The sequence below is a fragment of the Xiphias gladius genome, chromosome 1, assembly GCF_016859285.1.
Source record: "Xiphias gladius isolate SHS-SW01 ecotype Sanya breed wild chromosome 1, ASM1685928v1, whole genome shotgun sequence".
NCBI lineage: Eukaryota > Metazoa > Chordata > Actinopteri > Istiophoriformes > Xiphiidae > Xiphias > Xiphias gladius.
The window spans coordinates 17,987,374-18,012,314 of record NC_053400.1 but is presented as its reverse complement, the minus strand read 5'-3'; the positions used below and the strand labels follow the sequence as shown (position 1 = coordinate 18,012,314).

General features: G+C 41.1%; 2 protein-coding genes across 4 annotated transcripts; one reads left to right on the top strand and one right to left on the bottom strand.

The window, feature by feature from the left end:
* The first annotated feature begins 2,267 nt into the window (after positions 1 to 2,267).
* Positions 2,268 to 8,207, top strand: gnao1b (guanine nucleotide binding protein (G protein), alpha activating activity polypeptide O, b). Its single transcript, XM_040127060.1, has 8 exons — positions 2,268 to 2,385; positions 2,531 to 2,573; positions 5,741 to 5,882; positions 6,226 to 6,386; positions 6,491 to 6,619; positions 6,753 to 6,882; positions 7,671 to 7,824; positions 7,944 to 8,207. The coding sequence occupies exons 1-8, from the start codon at positions 2,268 to 2,270 to the stop codon at positions 8,129 to 8,131; spliced, it is 1,065 nt and encodes a 354-aa protein (XP_039982994.1). The 3' UTR covers positions 8,132 to 8,207.
* Positions 5,660 to 23,430, bottom strand: cog4 (component of oligomeric golgi complex 4). Of its 3 annotated transcripts, none has more exons than XM_040119709.1 (20): positions 23,022 to 23,430; positions 21,815 to 21,897; positions 21,556 to 21,670; positions 20,460 to 20,634; positions 19,797 to 19,990; positions 18,832 to 18,937; positions 18,569 to 18,726; positions 15,880 to 15,938; positions 15,664 to 15,788; positions 15,439 to 15,557; positions 14,626 to 14,792; positions 14,339 to 14,504; positions 13,054 to 13,116; positions 12,824 to 12,937; positions 12,288 to 12,380; positions 12,124 to 12,207; positions 11,924 to 12,025; positions 11,478 to 11,606; positions 10,607 to 10,767; positions 5,660 to 5,849 (listed from the first exon to the last, which is right to left on the bottom strand). In XM_040119709.1, the coding sequence occupies exons 1-19, from the start codon at positions 23,154 to 23,156 to the stop codon at positions 10,633 to 10,635; spliced, it is 2,322 nt and encodes a 773-aa protein (XP_039975643.1). In that variant the 5' UTR covers positions 23,157 to 23,430; the 3' UTR covers positions 5,660 to 5,849; positions 10,607 to 10,632. The 3 variants fall into 3 exon arrangements, with proteins under 3 accessions (XP_039975643.1, XP_039975730.1, XP_039975555.1); XM_040119796.1 differs by lacking the exon at positions 5,660 to 5,849 and adding an exon at positions 8,396 to 8,892; XM_040119621.1 differs by lacking the exon at positions 5,660 to 5,849 and having other exon boundaries at positions 9,070 to 10,767; positions 23,022 to 23,429.
* Between the last annotated feature and the right edge of the window lie 1,511 nt (positions 23,431 to 24,941).

Sequence of the window (24,941 nt, the reverse complement as noted above, 5' to 3'; positions counted from 1 at the left end):
GTAATGGGGTTTTTTTTTTTTTTACCAGTGGTGGAATGTTACTAAGTACATTTACTCAATTTTATGCTACTTTATATGTTTACTACAATTCAGAGGGAAATATTGTCTTTTTACTCCACTACATTTGTTATATTACTTACTTTGTAGATCAGGTTATTATATAAAACACCAATGATGAGCCTAAAAAGTACAATGTATTACTACATCTTAATACACCCAACAGTATAATGAGTATTTTTACTTTTGATACTTAAAGTAAGTCTTTGATGTATTTTACTGATTATACTTATGTACTTTTAATAAAGTAACATTTTGAATGCAGAATTTTTACGTGTAATGAAGTACTTTTACTGTGTGGTATTTCTACTTTTATTCAAGTAAAGGATCTAGGTACTTCAACTGTTTTACATTAGCGTAAAGCTCGTCCTTCTGATTTTCCAATTATATTTTTTATGTAGTAATGTTTTAGGCCTATTTATGTTGTTGACAGTGGTGGTAGTGCCCGTACCTTTACTTAAGTAAAAGTACCAGTTCCACCATGTAAAAATACTCAATTACAAGTAACAGTCCTGCATTTAAAATTCTAATTAAATAAAAGTAAGTAAGTAATATAAGTTTAATTTACTTTTAAAGTATCAAAAGTAAGAATGATGAAAGTCTAGAAACTGAGATTTGATTAGCTTCTGTTGTGGCTGCTCAAGGTGGAGCTGATTTAAACTACTTTATATACAGTTATGTAGTTTAGTCCAGTGGTTCCCAGTCTGGGGGTTGGGCCCCTCCAAAGGGTCACCAGATAAACCTGTGGGGCCTCGAGATGATTAAAGAAGAAAAAAATAACGTTGTGATGCACAAATCTGTTTTCAGGTTACGGGCTTTATCTCATCTTTGCTATCATTGGTGAGATACTGGATAATTTTACTTCTCTGTGCCTCAAACAATTATTTAAATTGAACCATCTGAGAAGTTTAAAGGGGAAAGGTCTCCGTGGTGGATCTGCCCACAACTCATAGACATCAGAAATGCAACAAGGGGCCCCAACTAGACACAAGATCACAAGGCAAAATGGTTGGAAACCATTGGTTTGATCTTTCACCATGTCTTGTCTTTAGTAAGGCGATCATGTTTTGTGGTATAAAATTTTAATCTGAAAAGTGACTCGTAACTGAGATGTCAAATAAATGTGGTGGAGTAAAAAGTATGAAGTAAAATAAAATGTAAATACTCAGGTAAAGTACAAGTACCTCCAAATGGTAATAAAGTAAAGTACTAGAGTAAATGAACTTTACTAAAACAGGTATTGCAAGTATAGAGCCAGTAAAAACACAATGTGTGTACAACTCAAATGATTACATAAAAACCTCGTAAAGCTTACAGGTGTTACATGTTGCCAGAGCTTTTTTTTTGTTAGTAGCTCCACTCAGCCACAAATGAAAGGTTTTGTTTGACACAGACAATCAGCCCGTGGAGCTTTCAGACATGGACCAAGTAACAAATGAATTAGTTGAATAGACCCGGGAGCAACAATTCCCGTCGCAGTCAGCCAATCCAAACCCCGCATTTTGTCCACGGCGGCGTAGCCTCAACGTCGATTAAATGCAGGCAGGTACTTTCCCCCCACGGGTTGTTGACACGGCTGAACGTCAGCGTAAGTCGCCGGAGAAGTGACGAGTGTCAGTGTGTGCACCGGCACCGGCGTCCAGCGGGACGGCGGTGCCCGTCTAACGTCTCCTTAACGTGAGCAATCTTTCACTGCCGTGATTAAACCTCGGCCGCGCTGACGTCAGACGGATTGTCTGCGGTAGGTGAGTCTCGCGCGGATGGCCCCTCCCCGTGCGCTCGCGCCGCTCCTGTCTGCCTTCGTGAACACATACGTGGAAATCGCTCGCGCTCGTTGTCATCATCATCATCATCATCATCATCATCATCAGTGACGCCCTGTAGAGAGAGCAAGAGAGAGGGAGAGAGAGGGAGAGAGACCCCCCCACCCTCCCCACCTAACAACAACCCCAACCCCGCAGGCTCGAGCACAACGACCCCACCCCCAAACCCCCTCTGAGAGAGGGGACGGAGCGAGACACACACTCAGAGTCACGGAGAAAAGAGCGTCTCTGGATACCGGCTCCGTTCTGCCCTCAATCCGGGCCTAATGCTGTAGCAGACCGCGCCGAGGAGCGAGTGAGAGACATCGCGCTGATTGAGAGTCGGTGAGGGACAGGGTGGACAGGGCGGACCGGAGCGACGACGGGATTGTTCATTCGCCTGGAAACATGGGATGTACACTGAGCGCCGAGGAGCGCGCGGCTCTGGACCGGAGCAAAGCCATCGAGAAGAACCTGAAGGAGGACGGGCTGGTCGCCGCCAAGGACGTCAAACTGCTTCTGCTCGGTAAGGCAAGAGCCTCCCCGGCCGCGGGGGCTGCCGCGCCGAGGCGCGGCTCGGCGTGCTTGTGGTGGGACTGCATGGGGCGGAGGTGCTCTCCGTGGTACTGATTTCACTGCCGGCTCTCACTCTGCCCTCCGTTTCTCCACAGGCGGCGGAGAGTCCGGCAAAAGCACCATCGTCAAACAGATGAAGTGAGTGTCCCTTTTTTGGTTTATTCTAACAGCCAGAGGAAAAGGCCCGAGATTGCGCCTCCCCTCTCTGTGCTCAGGCAGGTTGAGCCGCCATGTTTCGAGAGGCCGTAGCCCCGGAGGAGCACCGGTGACTCGAGCACCTCCTGCAGACCGGCGGTGAGGCTGCGGAGGCCTCACCGCTGCGTCCCGGGGTGCTGTTCACTGCCTGGGTGCTGAAATGTAGCGAACGAGGGTTTTACTTGACTACAGGGAGTGTGCGACCGTGGAGATGTGGGTGTTGTTCCTCTCTCTCCCTCTCTCTAGCTCTCTCTCGCTCTCCCTCTCTCTGTGTGTGTGTGTGTGTGTGCGTGAATTACAGTGAGGTCACTACAGCTCCATTAGTGAATACCTCTGCTTTTAATCTTAATGGCTTTAAGTGCCCGATATCGCCGGGAGTACTTTGCCTATAAAGCGGATTTACGCAGAAATATTGCTTCTAAAACCGCATCTAAACCTTCCCCCTGTCTAAGCTAAATCACTCTTTGATGTTTTAAATCACTGTTGTTGCTTTCTCTAAACCCTCTTAGTTAAGTTTCTAGACGTTTCAGTCCGGAAAAAGGCACGGTCCATTGTATGTTGTGTCCTGGGAAACAATTCTCCCAGTCTCCGTGGGCAGCGCCGCGTCTCTCCCTGCCTCCCTCCTGCTCGGCACATCCCGGCCTGCACTGCACCGACTGCGCCCTGCCTCCTCCTCTTCCCTCCATGCCCCGCTTCCTCCTCTCCCCTTCACCTCATTACGCTTCCTGTGGTCTCTGGTTGTCCATAAGTCACTGCTCTGCCCTGAAGTCAAGACACTTGGGCCAAATCATGTTTACAAACACTCTTCGCGATTTGTTTTAGCCTAAACAAGCAGCAGACGGATGAGTTTTACTACACACTGTGGGTCATAAAGTTTAGGTATTGCGGGGTAAATTTAGTATGCTCTGCTGGGATTTGTCCAGTCCTCATCATCATCAGTTTTTTCAGAGTTATCAGAGTTTCTTGATTTTGTTTGATCCAGGCCCGGCTGTGCAATGTGTGAAATGAGAGTGAAACTATACCAGATGGAGTTTCACTGCATTGTGGGTGGGAAAAGGAGAGAGAGGCAGATTCTGGACAGCCAAAAGAAACAACTTTACAACAATTAAAAAAAAAAAAAAGAAATTGTCAGAAAATGTGACCTATCATATGGGAGTATCGCATCTGAGCAGATGTACACAATGGGGTAGATCTGGGGTATGGATTACATGAATTAAACGAGAGGCAACTTCATTGATGGGAGATGTGGTGCTAACCATGCTCCTCATTTGCTGCTGCAGAAATGTCGGTGGTGTCTAATTTTACACTTTTCAGAAACTGTGGTTGGTCAGTTCAGTTTTCAGCAACTGCAGAAACTGTACATAGGACATGTATATAGAAATGATCAGTCCATTCAATTAAAAATTAATCTGCAACTATTTTGGATCATCTATTAATCGTTTAAATCATTTGTTAAGCAGAAATGGCAAAAATTCACCGGATCTGACGCTATTGAACGGGAATATCCACTGGTTTTCTTTGTCAAGTGTGATATTAAATTGAATATCTTTGAGGTGTTGGACTGCTGGTTGGACAAAATTAGCCATTTGAAGATGTCACCTTGTGCTCTGGGAAACTTCGAAAAGCATTTTTAACTACTTTTCTTGTCTTTGCCTTTGGCATGTGAGGCTTATTCACTTATAATCCCTGATAACCTGCATTTTACATACACTGAAAGCACAAATCATGAGAAAATACCTCCTCGTTCTGGTGTTCCCCCGGGAAAATGTTTTGCAGAGGTGTTAAACCACCAAGATCATGATGCATCTCACACCTAAACATCTTGTCAGAGTTATTTTAGAGCTGAAAGTATGGGTCAATTAACTGATTAGTTGAGTGACAGAAAATCAATAGGCAACTATGCTGATGAACGAATGTCATTTTAGTAATTTTTTTTTTTTGCAAAAACACCAAACATTTGCTGGTTCCTGCCTCGTAAATGTGAGGATTTTATGCTTTTCTTTGTCATATATGAAAGTAAACTTAATGTCTTTGAGTTTTTGGGCTGTTGATCTGACAAAACATCTGAAGATGTCACCTTCAGCCGTGGAAAATGAAAACAGGCATTTTTCACTATTTTCTGATATTTTATAGACAAAGCGATTAATCGGCAGATTAATTGATAACAAAAGTACTTATTAGTTGCAGCCCTAAATTATTTAATGGTCTTTGCCGTGTGAAGCTGCATCTCTACTCCTTCTCCCTAAAGGTTAATATTTTATTCCGTGAAACGTTTTATGATTTTAGTGGAGGTGGTCTTCGATTCGGCCCGGTTGGTCCACCTCTACTAAAAAAAACATCTTTTCATTACGTCCAGTGATGAGATGAATATAGGTGAAAACCATCTTCCCTTATTTATTTTCCCCATCAAGCATCAATCACTGATCACAAAGGAAGCAAAGAGTTTAAATGTGGATTACAGGTCAGATTCAGGAAGATATGACTGATGTTCTGCAGATTCAGCGGACGTAAGGTCAGGATGAGGGTGCACTGGTGGAGAATTGATGTTGACTAGATTGTAGGGAGTTTAACTGTGTCGTACTAAATGTAACAGCAGACTCCTGTGTGATGTGATTTATTTGTGCTCTGACTGATTCCACTCCATTGCCCATCATAAATTATAAATGACTTAAATATCACTTTACTTTCCAACTACAGATCACAGACCCAGAATGTGATCAATTTCTGTCCCATCACACACTGACACACTTAAAAGTTGCAGTTTAGGTAGAGATGTTAGGAAGAAGGGAGAGAGCGCTAAAAGATATACAGGCTGGTTGTGTTTGATGCCTGGAAGATGGCTGGAACCCCGTCACACTCACACACACACACACACACACACACACACACACACACACACACACACACACACACACACACACACACACACACACACACACACACACACACACACACACTTACACAGAAAGCTCAATAATCTGCCAAAACATGTGGAGCTTTTATTTTGAAAAGACAATTGTTTAGGCTCTGCAGGAACATATGGACATGTGTGACTTTTTCTGTTTAGTCCAAGCTTGTGCCTCTGTGCTAATATCTTTGTGCGCATGCAGGATTATCCATGAAGATGGCTTTTCTGGGGATGACGTGAAGCAGTATAAGCCTGTCGTCTACAGCAACACCATCCAGAGCTTGGCAGCCATCCTCCGAGCCATGGACTCACTGGGCATTGAGTTTGGAGACAAGGACAGAAAAGTTAGTCTTACCTTTACCCTCCAGCTTTGGACTGAAGAATTTAAGAAAGATCAGAAGCTTGCTTTTCTGGTGTCGTTGATATAAGTCACAATATCTGTTTGGGTTAAGATGTTTAATGGATGCCCCTCACATGGACTGGATGCTAGTCAAACTACAACTGTCATTTTCATCAGTCTTGGAAATATTTGACTTTGTATTTGCTTCTTAGAGAAAAAAAAGCAACACGAATAATGGTTTATATTATAAAAACCCCCACAATACCATTACAACAGATGACAAATAATAAATAATCAGATATAATTTTGTTCCTCTTCCCCTGACCTTGTGAAATGTATTTGTCCAGGCCGATGCTAAGCTGGTTTGTGATGTGGTCAGTCGTATGGAGGACACGGAGCCGTACTCTGCAGAGCTTCTCACCGCTATGAAGCGTGTATGGGCCGACGCTGGGACTCAAGAGTGCTTCAATCGTGCCCGGGAATACCAGCTTAACGACTCTGCTCAATAGTGGGTAGAGCAAAAGGACCATAAGAACCCCTATTTCTATAAAGAAAAAAAAGGCCAGTCTTCTAATCCACAGTCTTGTTGATCTTCCTCTTTGTTGTCACCAGCTACCTGGACAGTCTAGACCGGATCGGGGCAGCAGACTACCAGCCCACAGAGCAGGACATCCTGAGAACCCGAGTGAAGACCACCGGTATCGTCGAAACCCACTTCACCTTCAAAAACCTCCATTTCAGGTAGCGCAGGAGCGCTGGGTGGTTGCAGCATCGTAGCTCATGACATTTTGGCCTTTATTGTTGGCATGTTGTCTCAGATTAGGTTCAGGGATTACAGCTCTGCGGCTCAACGGACTTTTTGCACTTTTTCCAGGCTGTTTGACGTGGGAGGTCAGAGGTCAGAGAGGAAGAAGTGGATCCACTGCTTTGAAGATGTGACGGCCATTATCTTCTGCGTTGCCCTGAGCGGATACGACCAGGTGCTCCATGAAGATGAAACAACTGTAAGTGTGACTCTGTTGATATGGTCCGAATGCCTCTCGTGCACAACTCATGGTGGGGGGGTTTGACTGATGTTAAAAGGCTGATACTGGGGCACCCTGTTGGCATAGTGGTCAAGATGCATGCCCTGTGACCGCAACGACACCAGTACGATTCTGGCTGGGGACCTAAAGACTGATGTTTACAGAGTGATGATGACAAAACTTTACATTTTGTGCCATTATTCATTTGACAATTTTCAGAAAAACTATCTACAGACCTGCAGGAATTCAGTGTTTCTCTCTACACACGAGTCAGTTTTATTTATGCATAACAAATTGTTACTTACATAGCCCAATTTCTTTCCGAGGGCTTTGCAATCTGTACAACACCCTCTATCCTTAGACGAAAAAATTAATGAAGAAAGATGCCCTTTCATTGTGGGAAAAAAAAAAAAAAAATGTTGAGAAACCACATGAAGAGCAACAGAGGTGGGATTCTTCTTTCAGGGCAGACCATGAAACTACCACTACTACTTCTAATAAACTGTGAAATGATTTATTTAGTGATTTTTGTTTAGTTGTTCTGTCCCTCACTGATATTAAGTAAAATACAACCTTTGACAGATAGATCTATAACATCATCATCGTCTTGATGGTACTGGGTCAGTTCTACATTAAGCAGTCAGTCAAACTGTAAATTGGCTGTTTTCATAGATTTAGTGTTACCCTGGTGTTTTGTTGTAACCCTGCATACGTGAGTTGTCTCCTCACTTCAACACACCTCATTGCTGTATTTATTCTTCCTGCAGAACCGCATGCATGAGTCACTCATGCTCTTTGACTCCATCTGTAACAACAAGTTCTTCATCGACACCTCCATCATCCTCTTCCTCAATAAGAAGGATCTGTTTGCTGAGAAGATCAAGAAGTCACCGCTGACCATCTGTTTTCCAGAATACACAGGTGAGTCCCTTTATTTACATTCAACTCGCAATCAGAGCTGCATCCTGAACAAAGTGATGAGCATTAGTCCTTCATGCTCTCTGGTCTCTTCTCTCTCTGTTTCCTCCACTTGTCTCCAGGTGCTAATACTTACGACGATGCTACTGCATATATTCAGGTTCAGTTTGAGAGTAAGAACCGCTCTCCCAATAAGGAGATCTACTGTCACCTGACCTGTGCCACAGACACAGGAAACATCCAGGTAGTATTTGATGCCGTCACTGACATCATTATTGCAAACAACCTTAGAGGGTGTGGCTTATACTGAGGCCTGGCTAAGCACAGAGGTTGTCATGGAGAGTATGAGGTGTTAATAATGATAATTTTGATGATACTTAAACATATACTTATGTAATTCTACACGTCCAAATGGACCCAAAGAGCTGCCGTCAGACACCACACTGGATTATTACCATGATTTCTTCCCTTCCTCTCCTTTTGATTTCAGTATACAACCCGTTTTGTCATATCAAAATGTGTTTTTGAGCTGAATGTTTCATGTTTTGTTGATGTGTGTGTCAACAACTGGGACGAAACAGAAGCGGCAGCACCAGCGGTTTATTCAGCTTGAGTCTCGTTTTGCACAACTCAGCCCAGAAATACATCATGAGGAGAGTGCAATGTCATTTTTAAGCACAACGTGGAATATTGTCCCATTCTTTATGTGACATTTTTTTATGCGCAAGTCCCGAGGCATTTATATCCGTACTGAATACAACCTCTGGTGCTCAGTTTGAAGAGCTGCTGTGTGTGTGAAGGTGGAGATGATGATTATGATGTTGGGGAGGTGCCATCCTCATGGCTGAGGGTCATGGTTGGAAAGGAGGAGGCTATTTTAACTTTCAGAGGGGACAAAGCTCCCCTCTCCTCCAGTCCCACACATGACTGAGTAGCCTGCAGGTCTGTTCCACTCTCTGTGTTCTCTTTTGCTTCAAAAGATAATGAAAGAGAGGACTCTTCTATTCAGAGTGGCCGCCCATTGCCATTGGCCTGCTGTAGCCCGAGGAAACACCTATCAGCCAATGATATCTTAAAAAAAAAAAAAAAAAAAAAAAAAAAAGAGAGAGAAAAAGGTCATATCGGTGGCAACCATCCGAGAGCAACAGATCAGAACGACAGGGGATTGGATCAGAAATCATTGCTCACAATATCAATTATTGTTACTTAAGTAAAAGATCTAACATTTTACTATCATCGAATGATTTATTTATTTAACCCTCATGCCCTACATGCCTCCTCCTACCTCCTGAAATCCCGTGCCACATATTTATTTCCTGTCATGAAAAACTGGGGTACACCGATACCTGTCTACGGTTCAGAGGGTAGAAAGCAGCCCTCCAACGACATCTTGCTCTCTGTGTCGTGCTTTACCCTTCGATGTGAATCTGTGTAGAAATAGAAGACTGCACGAGGAGAACAATATTATTTGAGGCAGCCTCTGTCTGGGGAGTTGGGGTTTTTTTAACCCTCTTCTCCCCTGATCAGTAAACAGGGAACCATTATCCCCCGTCTGTCACATTTCTCTTTTCAGAGAGAAAAAGTACAGCTCTCCATTTTCACCTGTGCACCCAGAAATTCATCTTCCCATTCCTGTATACTCTTACCTGTCACATATCAGTCCCCATATCCTATCTCCATTTTCACCTTACAAGCACCGTACTGTATATATATATTACGATTATACCAGATTTTTTTTTTTTTTACTGTGAATGTTTTTGTGCTGCACCCCATCCTATTCAGTAGTTTATTGGTTGCTCTCATGTGGAATGTTTGTGCTGAGCCAATCGAATGTTGTGTTTACATTAAAGCCACACTTTTCCTAACTATCCCTGTGTTCATGGTCTGAGTCTGATTGCTCTGGAGAAGGTAAGAGGGTTGATAACAAATTGTACGATGGCAGTGCTGTCCTCTCAGCAAAAGTTTAAACGCACACTGACCTGCTTTAATCTGTGCTGAGAATTAACATTAGACCAGGAAATTAGGCTGAATATTATGAGAATGGACCACTTTTAATGCTTCATTGCCTGGTGAACACAGCTTTGTATTTAGTGTCAGAAAAATGTATAAAAGATTGGGAACAGTTCTCGCATGGCAATAGGGCAGCACTTGGCGAAATGTGTTGGATGGCAGGGATCAGGAGCATTGCACAGCGGCTTTCAATTTATTAGGTTAAAAGTGTTCCATCATCACAGACAAGGAGCTATTCATATATTGAATGACTAGGCTGGATCAGCTGTCTGACCTGCTTCTGTCAGTTTAATGGGTATGATGTTCATTACTGCTGTTTCACTGACAGCCGCAGAGCTCCGCTCCTCAGTCCCACTGTGTCCTCGTTTCTCAGAGCCAGTTACACGTTAAGAGGTTCCAACTCCCACTTTGAGACAATTACACTCTTACACTTTTAATTACACATTTAAGAGAATAATCACATATTTTACAGTTAACTCCTAGCAAATAGTTTGCCATTCCTGCCATGCAAACACAAACCCTGGCCCCTAAAAGCTGAGCAGTAGCTCTGATACAGACTGACATCAGCCAGGTATGGAGCAGAAAGCAGAGTCTGAAAACTCGACTCAAATCTCCTGGAAAAGCAATGAGCATTTGTGTTTCCAGCAAAAACAGAAATCCCCAGCCATTTGCCCGTGCCCTGCCCACACCCATTTACATGAACATGGATTAAATCTGGATTGTGCAGAGCTCTTTAGTGAAATGCATCAGAAGGTGGGTACCGCACAGCACTCACTGATAACCAGTGCGCTGGCTCGTGAGTTACAGTCTCAGCCTCTTGATGTCTTCACTTCTGAAGTCGATACGTAGCGCCAGAACCTGACGCACCTCCGCTGGGGTCAGCCGCCACGTCAGGGGGCCTGAGTTAGGGCCCCAGTAATCCAATATCTCAGTTACCTGCAGTACAAATATGTACAAGTGAGTCTGACTAAACCAGATTCTTTAGTCAAAGTAGGGATACCACACAGTGAAAAGGAAAAAGTACTTTAAAGTAACAGAGGAAAAGTATTCACAATACAGACAAATAGCCCCTGTGAGCATAATACTATTATACATTATATTACTGTATTATTATTATTGATGCATTATTGTGTAATTAGGCTTTAACTTTTGGAATTCTTTTATTTTCCGTGGCACTTTTGAAACAAAGGTTCCTGGCTTGATTTTAACGGGGGACGCTGACCATCAGCGTCCACAGACCCCAAAGCCACCTGGACGCCCCATTTTACTGTTGTAGCGAGTGGAGCTGGAGCCATTTTAACAATTTGATATGCTTCTGTGTTTATTATTTTATAACAATGCATCATATTTTAACAGCTCAGGACATGTTTTGTATAGATATGCTTATCCTGTAAAGTAAGTAGTAGCTAAATCTGTCGTATAGATGTAGTAGAGTAAAAAGAACAATATTTCCAATTGAAATGTAGTGGAGCAGAAATATAAAGTAGCATAAAACAGAAATACTCAACGTATCTAAAAACTGTAATTGAGTAAATGTACCCAGATACATTCCTCCCCCAGTTTAAACCAACATAAATCTTGAGATAAAAACACGTAAAATTTGCTTTTATACTGATGTTTATTCTGTGTAAAATTATTTAAATTACCCGCTCAAGGTTGAGGATGGTGGCCATTTGTGTTAGACGAGCAAACTTATCCCTGATGGTCCAGGTGGTTACAGTCGTGAGGTACGCCACAAGAGACCGAAGCTCTTTATCGAACTGCAGCCCTCCAAGCTACAACAAAATGATCAACATGGTGTAAATCAACAAAAAAAAAGGATATGTTATGTACAGAGCGATATTTTATTCCAGACTTTATGTTGGACGAAGTATAAGAATTTATTTAGAGGCTTTCTGTAAAAACACACTGCTCAAAATAGGAGATGCTAACGAGCCAAAAGGAACCACCCTCTCCAGCAGGCCTTCCTGGACTCATTAATAAATCATTGCTGGAGGCTTTTCATCATGCGGGTCTGTGATGTGATGTGATGTAACGTGATGTGCAGCATAGGGAGCTCGGTGCCACCTTGTGGCTGAGCTCAGCTCCTCACCCTGCTGAATGAGCATTTTAGGACAGTCTTCTCCATTTCAATAGATATCAAGCTGGTCATCAGGCTGGTCAGAGTGTCATAAATGACAGGAGAGAGGGCCATCTGGTGAGGCAGAAGAACAAAGAAAAGGATAAAAAAGAGCAAGGAGGAGTACATATATTCAGCAAAATACAAAGTGGTAGCTCGAATGTTGCAGATACCTTGAACTCTGCCATGAGTTGCTCCAAGTTAACGATGAGCTGCTGCACCCAGGGATCGTTAGCTTCATAATCATTAAACTCCTCCTGTGAGGAAGACCAGCAGTTACAGCGACATGTTTTACTGCCCTCTGGTTTATTTGTGTGCAGGAATCTGAGACCATTACCTCCTCTATGTTATGTGAGATGGCCAGGAAGCTGCTAATCCAGGGTTTAACCTGAGGCTTTATGGCTGTGGTGTTCAACTCAGTCAGACCCTCCTGTGAAACAAAATAACATCAGAAAATCAAATTTGTACCACTCAGTGGATGGCCGAAGAGTCTCATTGTACCATGAGTGGGCCTGAGTTACACACATTTACAACTAACGCCTAACCCTGACCCTGAAAAACACCTCATATACATGTCTCTGAGTACCGTACTTATAACGTAAATATAAATAAAATTCAATTTTTTTTCCTCCCCCTGAAAACTACTAGAAACATTGTCTCTAGATGCTTATTTATTAAAAGACTTCAACAAAGCTGGACTGTGCTTCTTACTATCCGGTGACTTTCCCAGTAAACAAATGTGAAATAAATAAAAATATTCCCTGCACTGTGCACAAAGTCTGTAACACCTACTGTAGATAAGCAATACCTGACTCTAAGCTGACAGGAACTGATCAATATATGTCTGGATGTGTGTGTGTTTGTGTATCCAACCTGTAAGAGATCCTTAAACTTTGTGGATGTGTTGACAAGGTCGGACAAACAGCTTTCAATCTTGGCTTGTTCGCCAGAGCTGCCCCCCTGACTGAACAACTTGGAGCAGTCGTTCTGCATGGGAAAAAAAAAAAGAAAAAGAAAAAGTCAATTTCCGAGTAATGAGCTAAACTATAAATGACATGATGAACAGAAAAGAGGCAGAGCTCTGGTACAGTTGTGAAACCTACCTCTAAATTCATCTTTAAAGTTGTGATATTCTCACTACACACCTCGACATTATTCAGAGTCACCTAAGATAGAAAGAAAAAAAGAGGGTTAATGAATTCTTACAGCCAGTTTGATTTGTTTAAAAGCTGCTTTCTGCCTGAAGCTTTGAGAGAACTGATGTAACTCTTCAATCTCATAGTTTATCTCAGTAATTAATAATTATCTATCTGACTGCTATTATCACTGGTAATATTTTAGACTTTTAAATAGCAGCAGAGAATTGGTGGGACACTGAGACTGATGCAACTGACTCCTGCCTGCCATGCTTTGCTGTAACGCACAAATCTTAGTCCTATCTCCACATGTCCCATTTCCACTGGTGATTTAGTTATACCACTTAAATATTTATGCCTGCTGCCCTAGAAACCACACACTCAGTATTAATGATGGCTTTGTTTAACAGGTCGGATATTTAAAAACCTGAATAAAATGAGCGGGTACTAAATAACTGTAGAAGCCAACACTTTATCCATTTCCCTTATAATCAGTAACATAGTGTGTAGGACTTTCTTGGAAATATCCTAGTAATTTACAGCTAAATGCCAGCTAATTTTCCAGGAAATGAGCTTGAAAATACAGAACCATACATAAACCACTACTGTAATGACTTGCACTGGATTTCTGACAGTCTCCTGTGTGTTTTAACGAAATCTAGCTCAATAATCTCAAAAAAAATGCTTTCTGAACTCAGACTCTGAAGTTATTTGAGGCTTTTTCGGCATCAACTGAACTAGTACTTTGTGTATAATATAATCCTGGATCAAATATAGCAAATCTGAGATTATTTTCTCTTTCTTTAAAAACAAAATTTGCATTTTGGCTTCTACAGTCAAAGTAGATATAGATAAATTATAAACCTGAGTGTGTCTTGATTTCAATTTACCTTCTGACAAACGGGAAAAAAGATTTTTGAAGTAGTGCTTCTTTCAGCTGAGAGCCATTTTAAAAATTAAAGCACTTCATACATTACTCAAATTACATTTGATCATTCATGCATTTTATTCCTCACTTAAATTACTGCTGCTCTCTTTTAACAAGCCCTATGCAAAAACCTGAGAGCTGAAGCTAGGCCTAAAGAAGAGTTCATATTTACACATCAATTGTCTGTAAAACTCAGAAAGTGAAAGCTCAGTGTATAAACACAGTATATGAGTGATTACTTTTTTTTGGAAAAACACCGTACTTTAAAAAAATATACATAAAAAAAAAAATGTGCGAATGTGTGTAACTATCCATGCATCTTACCAGAAACGCAGCCTTGGCATGTTCAGCGCTCTCGATGCCCAGTGTGTTGAATTTGCCCTGTTGTAAGCTGCTCTGCATCAGACTGACCGCACTGCTGACGCCACGCTGGATGTCCTGTAGCGTCGTAGCCGGGAAGCCCTGCCGCAGCTTATTGTACAACACCTCCCTGACAGGTGAAGAGAGACAGACAGGGCAGGAGGGGGCACATATATGCATGAGACGCGAAAAAAAGATTAAAGAAAAAAGTATTGCATATGTCAACGGCATGGTGAGAGAGAGGTGAGTACCTGAAGTCAGACTCTAGCACAGAGTTAGCGTGGTTGATCATGGCACACAAGCAATCAATGCTGGAGCTGGATAAAGCTCTGCTGATGCACTTCTTCACAATATAGAAACAGTCATCAACCATGCTGGAGGTCAGCTGACCCTTTTCATACGTATCCATAGTAACAGCCTGGGGAGGAGAAATCATTTTATATGTTCTGATAAGTAAGTATTACATCTAATGTGGGAAATACGATATCATTTGGGCTGTCCTAAATGTTTAACATTTGGATTTCTTACATAATAACATTAAGTTTCATGTTATCTACATGTGTTAAATTCTGTTTTTAAATGGGTCACATGGTTGTTTCATTGTCTATCTTGGTATTTATTAAGTATACCTTCTCATCAATTTGGAAAACATGTACACTTATTTCATAGAACCATATATTTGCATTAAACGATTACTCCACTGACTGAAAAAAGATTGAATTCAGTGCAGCACAACCAGAGATATTATATTTTCTATTCCACATATTCTTCTTCCTTATCAAAACCTAGCCCCTACATTACACACAATGCAACTCAACCAGCAACAGCTAGGTAGGAGATTAAAGTGTGTTATGGTAGTAGCAGTAAATTTTTCAAGTTTTCTGCAGGACCCTGTGCAGCCAATAAAAATTTTAAATACATTTTTCCACATATGCGGTATTACCCTCCCCCCAAACACCTGTAAACAGACTGATGTGTAAAATCGATGGAGTTATGAGATTATTTTGTCAACTATACAAATATTGAACTATGCAAATAATAATATATAAGGCTGAGTAATTTACCTTGTTGACGGACTCTCTCATGTAGTATTCTTCCATTGGAATATAATAGCCAATCAGCTCCTGCATCGTCCTGCTCAGCAAGCAGTGTTTCAGCAGCTTCTCCACATTCTGCTGATGCTCTGGTTGTTCAAGATATAAGAAAAAAAATGATATACAGCATGTTTTCAGCTCCAGATCTCAAAAAGGCATCTTTGTATACATCATCAAATGTTCGTATAAAACTACCCTGTGTGATACTCTGTGCGTCTCCAACTTCAAAGTCGGCCATCATGCGACGACGTAAAAAGCGCAGGTAGAGCTCTGCCCGTGCGTTCATCAGGGTAACTTCTGTCAGTACAGGGTCCAGTTCCCTGTTGATGTAAGACAAGAGGTATAAACCAAAACCCCACAGAGACATATGTAGAGGGGAACGCAGTATGTTGCTGAGACAAACACAAATACCTGGGCTCAATCCTCTCCCCTGGCACGCTCTTCATCATGCTGCTCTGGACGATCTGAAACTGCAGGACATATTCAGGTCACAGTAGGTACAGGTGCGCAGTAAAGACAATCATGTCATGCAGCTCAGGGCCCCGTTCTTTGCATGTTGATAACTGAGTTATCCAGAGATTGTTGATAATTTAACATGAGTCTGGATTTTTTGGTTCTTCGAATCTGGTTTAAAATTTATCTGGAACTGTAGTCGGGGATTGATTGATGGAGTACTTTATTAAATAAAATTATTGCAGTAAAAAAAATTGCAGTGTTGCGACAGCAACTTCACATAAATCACTAAAACAATGAGGCAGGTAAATAACACACAACATTCAATTAAAGGCTAAATTCTATACAATAACTACACCGACTAAGTAACTAAGTAAAATAATAGAAAAATATGGAGACTGAAGATAGACCCAAAGCTATACTGTCGCTGAATATACACTGTACAATGGTGATAAAATAATATACTATACATAATAAATTACATTATGATACATAATGTGATAAATAAAAAGTCCAGGTGAGCAGTGATGGCAGCTGGCAGGAAGAACGTCCTGTAGCATTCCTTGTCACAGTGGAGCTGAAGAAGTCTCCTACTGAAAATGCTTTGCTTTTTGACCAGCAGGTCATGGAGGGGATACAAAATGTTAACCATCATATTCAACAGTTTGTGCAGCATCCTCCTCTAGGCAACCAACTCCAAGGGCTACAGAGAAGTCCCAAGCACAGAGCTGGCCTTCCCGATCACTTTGTTGGTGTCCCTGGCTCTGATGCTGCTGCCCCAGCAGACTGCAGCAAAGAATTTTGCAATGCAGACTGGTAAAAGATCTTCAATATCTTGCTGCACGCATTAACGGACCTAAGCTTCCTCAAGAAGTAGAGTCTGTCTCACCCTTCAAGTAGTAGAGTCTGAAGTAGAGTCTGTCTCACCCTTCAAGTAGACGCCTCTGTGCTGCATTTCCAGTCCAGTCTGTTGTCGAGGTGGACTCCAAAGTAAGTGTATCCCTCCACAACATCCCCTCTACTCCAAGGATAGAAATTAGGTTTAACATTGTCCTGGTCCTCCTGAAGTCCTCGACCATATTCTTGGTCTTCATCATATTCAAGAGCAGGTGATTTTTCCCAAATCATGCCACAAGCGATCCACAAATCCGTCCACCTGGTCTCCCTACTCTGCTTCCTGTCCATTGCTGACACACCCCACAACCACAGTCATCTGGGTTAGGGTTAGGGTTAGGGTTAGGGTTGTGGAGGCGTCTGTCTGCACATTATGGAGCTTCTCTCTCAGCAGGACAGCCTGGATTGTGTTAAAGGCACTAGAGAAGTCAAAGAACATGATTCTCACAGTGCTGCCTGCTTTGTCCATGTGACAAAGGGATTGCTGAGGTAGGTAGATGTTGGGGTCTGAGATGGGGGGGTGGGGGTAGGAACCGTGTAAACTGCTGGTATTAATCACTAGTGAGGTGTGGGAGGGAGGCAGCTGTGGTGGCAGGGAGGGTGTGGGTTCTATGTTGCTGGAGAACATGCGCAATTTCTTGGTTCTGTTCAGGTTTCCCTCAGCCTGATTCCCCCTATTAGCCTTGAAACCTGTGATCTTCTTCATACCAGACAACACATTCCTCTTGCTGGATAGCAACAAGTCCTTAAACACACACCTGCTAAAGTGCCTCTTATTACAAAGTCAGCTGGATCAGGACCACGACTTTTTTGGGTCGACCCCAAACATGAACCCATTTGCAGATACAAAGGGCTCCCTTTCTTAGATTTATAATGAAAGAATGCAAATACAGGTCTGATTTTAGATGAGAACGTGCAGGTTACTGAGAACTCATTATTATCTGTTGATGTAATCATTACAATTTAAATACCTATACTAATACATTATAGAATATAAAACAAAATAAGGTCGTTCACTAAAAAAAGAACCGGTCCAGAATTTTAGATACTGTATGCAAAAGCATATGAACGTAACAAAAAATTTCTGACTGTTAAAAGACAAATGGAGCCAGAACATTTGGCATTTAATCCGACGGTAAAATGGTAATTTGTCATTTGAACTCTAAAACTTATTGAATGATTAACTACATTTTTTTTTCGCAATTAAAGATCCTTTTTGGGAGATTTTCGGAAGGTATCATTTTTATAGCAGGCTTGTGATTATCACTTATGTCTCTTGGATACCCATTGGAGAGAACCTCACCCTTCATGCATCAACATCACTCGTAGTCAGACCACATTCACTGGTAATATCTAAAGTTTAACATTGATCAAAGTCTGGAAACAGTGGGAACATTTTGGAGCATAGTGCAGAACAAAATGACACCAGTAACAACGAAGGAACACACATATGATAAGATTAATGTCTATGAATCGATTGCCACAGTGCTTGCTGGGAGGGTTCCCAACACACCAGTTCATGTAACTGCAATCAAATAGTGATCATGGTTTCAACTCTACTCATTCTGGCTTTATTTCAAAATAAGAGAGCAGTGTTATTCAAGTTAACTTAATCCAAATCAATCTTACACTGCATTCAAAGAACATAATTAGCTTGATGAGAATAAACAGTATCATTTTAGCCTGATAAAATCAGGTTAGCCTGAATTAGTGAAGCAACATTTGAGGAACAGGACCCAGATGTCATTCAAACCTTGTTGTGGTATGCTCTCTGCTGGATGAACTTGTCGACTATTTTCTGGGCCTGTCGGTCACATTCCTGCTGCAGATGAGTGATGAGTGTGTACAGATGGCCTGGACCATAATACGTCTCTACTATAGGCTGATGAGTCTCAACGACACGAGCAATGCCTGTAAATACAGAGTAGCACATTAGTGGAGTCTACACCAATCCAAAAAAAACCAAAAAAACAAGAGTACAGAGACACACATAGAATATCAGGCCTGTGTTCTCACCTTCCAGCAGGAGTGTCAGAGTGTCTGCAAATACCAGCAGTGCTCTCTTCTCACCCAGGTCTCCTCCTGTGGCTAAAAGCAAGTTCTCCTCAGCTTTGGAGGCAAGCTGTGTTAGTGATTGTGGAAAAATACAGAAAAATACAAAATTTACTAATACTGTATGATCAAAATCAAAACAACATACTGTCACATATCTGCGACTATATCAGACTAAAAGACAAAGATAACTGATGAAGTGATCTCACAAAACCAAAACATGACTCAAATGAGCAGATAGACACATGTATTTCCAGGAAGGGAAGATTTTACAAATTTAAGCATTTAGCTGACACTCAAAATACAACAAGTGCAACATCAGGATAAAGTGAAATTACAAGTTTGAATTTACAAGCAACAAACAGTAAGGAGTGCACATTTTACTACAGTAAATGACAGGAAGCTCTTCAAAAGTGTGTATCTGAACCAAGGCTGCACAATTCTCTAAATCTGTTATTTCAAAAGGAAGTGTATAGATATTTTAAGACTACATCTGGATCCAGAATCTCCATCTATTCGTCATCAAAATACACATAGACAACCAGGGAATACAGATCTCTTTCAGTCTCTAAGTGATCCATGATAAACTAGTGAAAATGTTTTAAAAAGCCCTATTCCACAATGTTGAGAAATCCGTGAAAAACGTAATGAATCTGCACCATCACCTGTTCATTTACCCATCATCTAATTTTCAACTGAATTTAATCTTCTTAAGTTTTGATATATCCTGGAAACTATATCAAAAACTAGACAGGCAAGCAAACAAACAGGACCAAAAACATAAAACCTCCATAGTGGTCATAGGAGAAGAGCAGCAGAAAAAAAGAGTCTTTAATCACCAGTTTTACTATTAGAGGAATTCGACTGGCAAACCGCTCAACACAAACCTTTCCAACACTTGAGCATGTCTCATGGAGTTTACTACTGACCTGACTGCAGAGATATTGACCGAAGCGGGCAAGGCCCTGCTGGTGGAGGCCCAGGAGAGGGAAAATCTTGAAAAATCTTTCCACCTGCGCGAGGTCGACTGCTGCTACAGCTTCATCGAGCTTCTCAGCAACGATGACCTTCAGTTTCTGCTCTGCCTCCTGCAGCATGACCAGACTGGCATCCACAGCGCTGCCTGAGCAGACATGAAGTATTGGCAGTGTTACAGTGTTGGTCTAGTAATGGCAAAACATGTGCAAGCAAAGGAATATATTCACAGGAACACTTACAGTTCAATGAAAAAAACTATATACAACCTAACATTTATTGTAATAAATGTTTGGTTACTTAGAGTGCAGTGAAAAAAAACTATAAACAACCTAACATTTATTGTAATAAGATCATTGGTGGGTTGCAGTAGTCAAAAAGAGAGTCTGAAAAACAACCAAATTGTCTTTGCTTTTGATGTGACCTATTTTCTTGGCACACACAATTTTTTTTTTCTATGAACCACTACATCCGTATTTGGATCTGACAAATCCAAAGTGAAAATCGTACAAAAACACAGAATACCACACAAGACTGCTGTACCTCTTCACTGCAAGAGTATATGTAAGAATGTATACTGAGCAATGCACTTTGACAGAAAGGAAGGGGCCTCGTACTTTCTTCTCCCTGCCTGCTCAGCTCAATAACTGACTGGTCCAGAGAAAGGTATCGATGGATGTGAGCAGCAGCCTGTTCATAATCTTCGTTACGCAGAGCTGTCTGCACGCCGTCCGTGCAGAACTTCAGATCGAGGATATCATCAGCACGCTGGATGACATTATATAGCCGAGTCTACGAAAATAAAATAAGACATGTCATTCCTTTAATAAGTGCTACCTTTGTAGAACGTTTAATTTTTGATGCTGTGTCAGAGAGGTATACATTGCACTCTAAGGTAATTTATAGGGTTGTGGTTTGTGGTGTTGTATGGGATTGCATTACAATGAAAGTTGTTCAAAAACACCTCTGAGACTGTGTCAGCAACAACAGAGTTTATGCATGTTATAGGGAATTCGCATTGGACTGTATCAGATTGTATGGGTGTTTTTGACATTTTGTCAATATTAATTGACGCCGCGTTAACGCATACATTCAGCTGTCAGTATATTTGGTACACCTACTTAACTAATGCAGCCTAATGCAGAAGTGCTGCAATAAATCCTACCTTCATGAATGTTATAATGTTCAGTTTCTGTTGAAACTTTTTTAGAGTGGTGTAAATCAATGAGGGTAGACTAAATATTAGAATTGATTGTATGTTATCATCACTTACAGTGTATCAGTCCATACAGCAAAGTTAACTCTCCTTTATAAATTAACTAGAATTACTCGTGGTTGTATGCCTTCACCAACCAGTCAAGTTGCACTTTACATCTGTCCAGACTCCTATAATATATGCAGTGAAGACTTTGAAGGAATTCAATGAAAGTATTAAGTATATTTTGTCATAATTAGAGTACGAATTCTTGATACTTTTATTAGGGGCACAGTGACCATGACTTTTGACCTTTAACCACTAAAATCTAATCAGTTCACCCTTAAAGTCCGAGTGGATGTTTGTGCCAAATACGAAGAAAATCGCTGAAGGTGTTCCTGAGATATTCATGGGAATGGGACGGATGGACAACCCCAAAACATAATGCCTCTGTCCATGACCGTCGCCAGCACGGAGGCATAAAAAGGTAAGTAGACATACTAAGTATGTGTTTTTACCTTTGCCAAGTCCAGCTGTCGGACTTTGCGGCTCACGTTTTCAGCCAGGCTACAGGTAAATGTGATCATGCCTGACAGCTGACTGGCATCTCCTCCAATCAACTGTAGGTTGGGCCTGGAGAGCAAAGAGACCGGATTTTACACAACACAACACAGATTATTTTATAAAGATGATAAACTGTGATGGTCTATGATCATCAGTTTTTTTTTTTTAGTTTTTTTTTTTTTTTTTAACTACTCTAATCTGTACAAACTGTACCCCATCCTCTGTAGTGCCAGCATCTTTGTGTGAATGGTTCCCTCCTGCCCCACCAGTCTGTCCAGCTCTGCTTCCACTTCCTTCTGTAATGAACGGAAAACAAAACATATGATGAGTACCATCTTATAAATTAGCATAATAAATAACTCCTGTGACTGTTAAACTATCATATATTATATTTTTAGATTACTATTACTCATGCATTCATATGTAAGCAGCATTTTACTGCTGCAGTTTGCTGAGGTGGAGCTCATTTATAATTATTTTGTATAAGACTGAAACTAATAATTATTCTCTCAATTAAATCGTTCATTTTTTGGTTTGTAAAAAGCCAGAAAATAATGAGAAATGTTCATCACAATTACCCAGAGCCTTTAGTGACACTTCCACAAAGCTTGTTTTGTTCAAACAATAGTCCAAACCTCAACATTTTTAAAAAATAAATTAAAATGATTAAAAGGAAAAGCAGCAAATCCTCACATTTGAGAAGCTGGAACCATGTTATTTATTTATTTGTTTTCAAAATAGTTACTAATTAACCGTCTCTCAATCGACTAATTGAGTAGTTTCTTTAACAAAGCCTCATTTTCTATAAGATCGTCATGTGTTTTGATGCAAATATCTTAATATGTCAAGCAACTAATAACTAAAGCTGTCAGATAAATATAGTGGAGTAAAAAGTACAGTATTTCCCTCTGAAATGTAGTGAAGTATAAAGTGGCATGAAGTGGATATACTCAAGCAAAGTAAATCAGTACTTGAGTAAATGTACTGAGTCACATCCCACCACTGTTTGGGAGTGGGGTGTGTGTTTAGGGTGTCATGTGGTTCCTTAATAAAAGTAGAATAGCATTTAATGATAAAAAAAACCAGAAACTTATATCCAAACATGAGCTGCTTCCCAGAACCTGTTCTGTACTTCATGGTACTTGACAGGTGTTGTGGAGTGTTTTGCACCCAGACAATTTAGTGCCACACCGGTCTTCCGCGTTGTCTAGAAAACAGTAAACCGTATATAACCCTGACCTGCAAAGACTAGTCGAAAGTTTCGTTGTTTTACGTTCATTTAGGCATAATTTGTTTAAGCTGGTTCGTTTCTAACAGTTTCTGTTTTGAGCCAGCAGCGTCGGCGGTGTTTACGTGGAGGAGGACAGCGACTGTTTGTACACGTCAAACAAACCGTCGTTAACGGTCGTTTTATACGAACCTCCTCCGCGCAGAGCTGCTGGTAAACTCTCTCCAGGTCCTCCAGATCCGTCAGGGCCGAGATGGTCTCCATACTCACAGAGGACACCGAGCCAGAGTCGCATCTTCTCGCTGCCACGGACCCGCTGTCAGCCATCTTCCGCCACCGAAACACCCAGTCAGGAGAACCGAGTGAGCAATGTAGCGATTGTCCCTGGGTTTAGCCTGTAAGGCAGCGCTTTTCCGTGTAAGAATGTGGCCTACGGAGAAGACACGCTGCCTCCTCGTCTTAAAATGTGGGTGAACGTATTTCCAAGCATGATTGTAACATTTTCCTTAACCATCGATAACACAAGGCCACACATTACCATTTGGGGCTAGCTGTGGAAGCACACAATTGCTACCTGAGAAACTTGAGTCTGGGTCAAAGACATTTAAGTCCAAGCATGCGCTGTACGGTTTTGTACTTAAAGGATAGGTTCACAATTCTTCAGGTTTGTCTTAAAACAATAATCAGATGGCCATATTGACATTGAAACAGTTTTTCATACAGTAATCTTTCCCCCTCTTCATACTGGCCATAAAAAGTTCACTTCCTAAAATGCTTCCACTGATGGGGGACCCGGTCCTCAATACAAAAATGTGCAAATTTAATATTAAATTAATCTGAGATTAATATGAGGTTTAAACAGTCTGAGTTAATCAAATAGAGAGGATATCTTCCAAAGTTACAGTCTTTTCAACCCCCCCCCCATCAACACACACTAGCCCTCCACTGCAACTTGACAAAGAAACACTGTGTGCAATACAGAAAAAGGAGATTTTACAGTAAAGTATACTACATATGGTAAATATCTTCTTGCTTCAACTACCTCAGACTAAAAGCCCCATAACAGTTTAAAATAAACTTTGGAATACATTTTTGAACAGAACAAGGACTGAGGATTTTGTCTTCCATCACTTCCACTGAAATCACACTAGGAAGCGATCTCTTAATGGCCTGTATGAAAAAGAAGAATAATCAAAGCAAGATGAACTTGTTTCAATGTCCTATTGTCTTAAGACGGACTTGAAAAAATATGGATCTATCCTTTAAACAAAGGAGGCAATTTTTTAATCCAAGAATAGGTCGGTTCATCCAAATTACAACTAACTGAAACAAATTTCATGCTCACTCCTGGTGTTGTATGGCTTTTCAGATCCTACCAGTCAGAGCCAGATTAAGTCACTATCAGGCCCAGGAGCAAAACTGACCTGTGGACTCCCAGACACCCGGGTTCCTCTCTCTCTCTCTCTCTCTCTCTCTTTGCATTGTGTATTGCACATATATACTTGTCAAAGTAAAGAGCACAGAGCTGCTTATCTTTCTTGCGTAAGTAAAAAAAAGGGAAAAAATTAATCCATTTATCAATTTTAAGATTTATGTAGTTAACAAATATTCTTTAAAGGTGATATATCTAAGTTTTTGCTATCACTACATTGGCAATGTTAGCATTAACAGCTGTTTACCTGCCAGTCTAGAAGAAACGTTGCAACTTCAGCATCAAACTTCATTCCTTTATGCGTCACTTCTTCATCCTCTCATGTTGGACTGAGGAAATACTGAACGCTCCAGTTGCTGCCTTCAGATGGGATCTTGTTTACCATTTCATGAGAAGCGTCCATATGAATGCCCCCTTCTTGTGGTATTCACAACCTGACCTTGGATTTTTCTGAAAGCTCTCAGTTCACAAGTTGAGATGTGTTTTCTGATGTTTGCAGAAATGGCAGAGGCCCGGGAAGTTCATTTTTTTGGATGCTAAGGCAATATATTGTAATTTTAGTCGTATATATTTTTTCTTAGAAATTTTATAATATCAGGAAAATGTTGATATTCCCATGGGCCTCATCTTTTCCCTCTGTCATTATGCCTTTGCATTTCCTGTATTACATTACCCGCCTC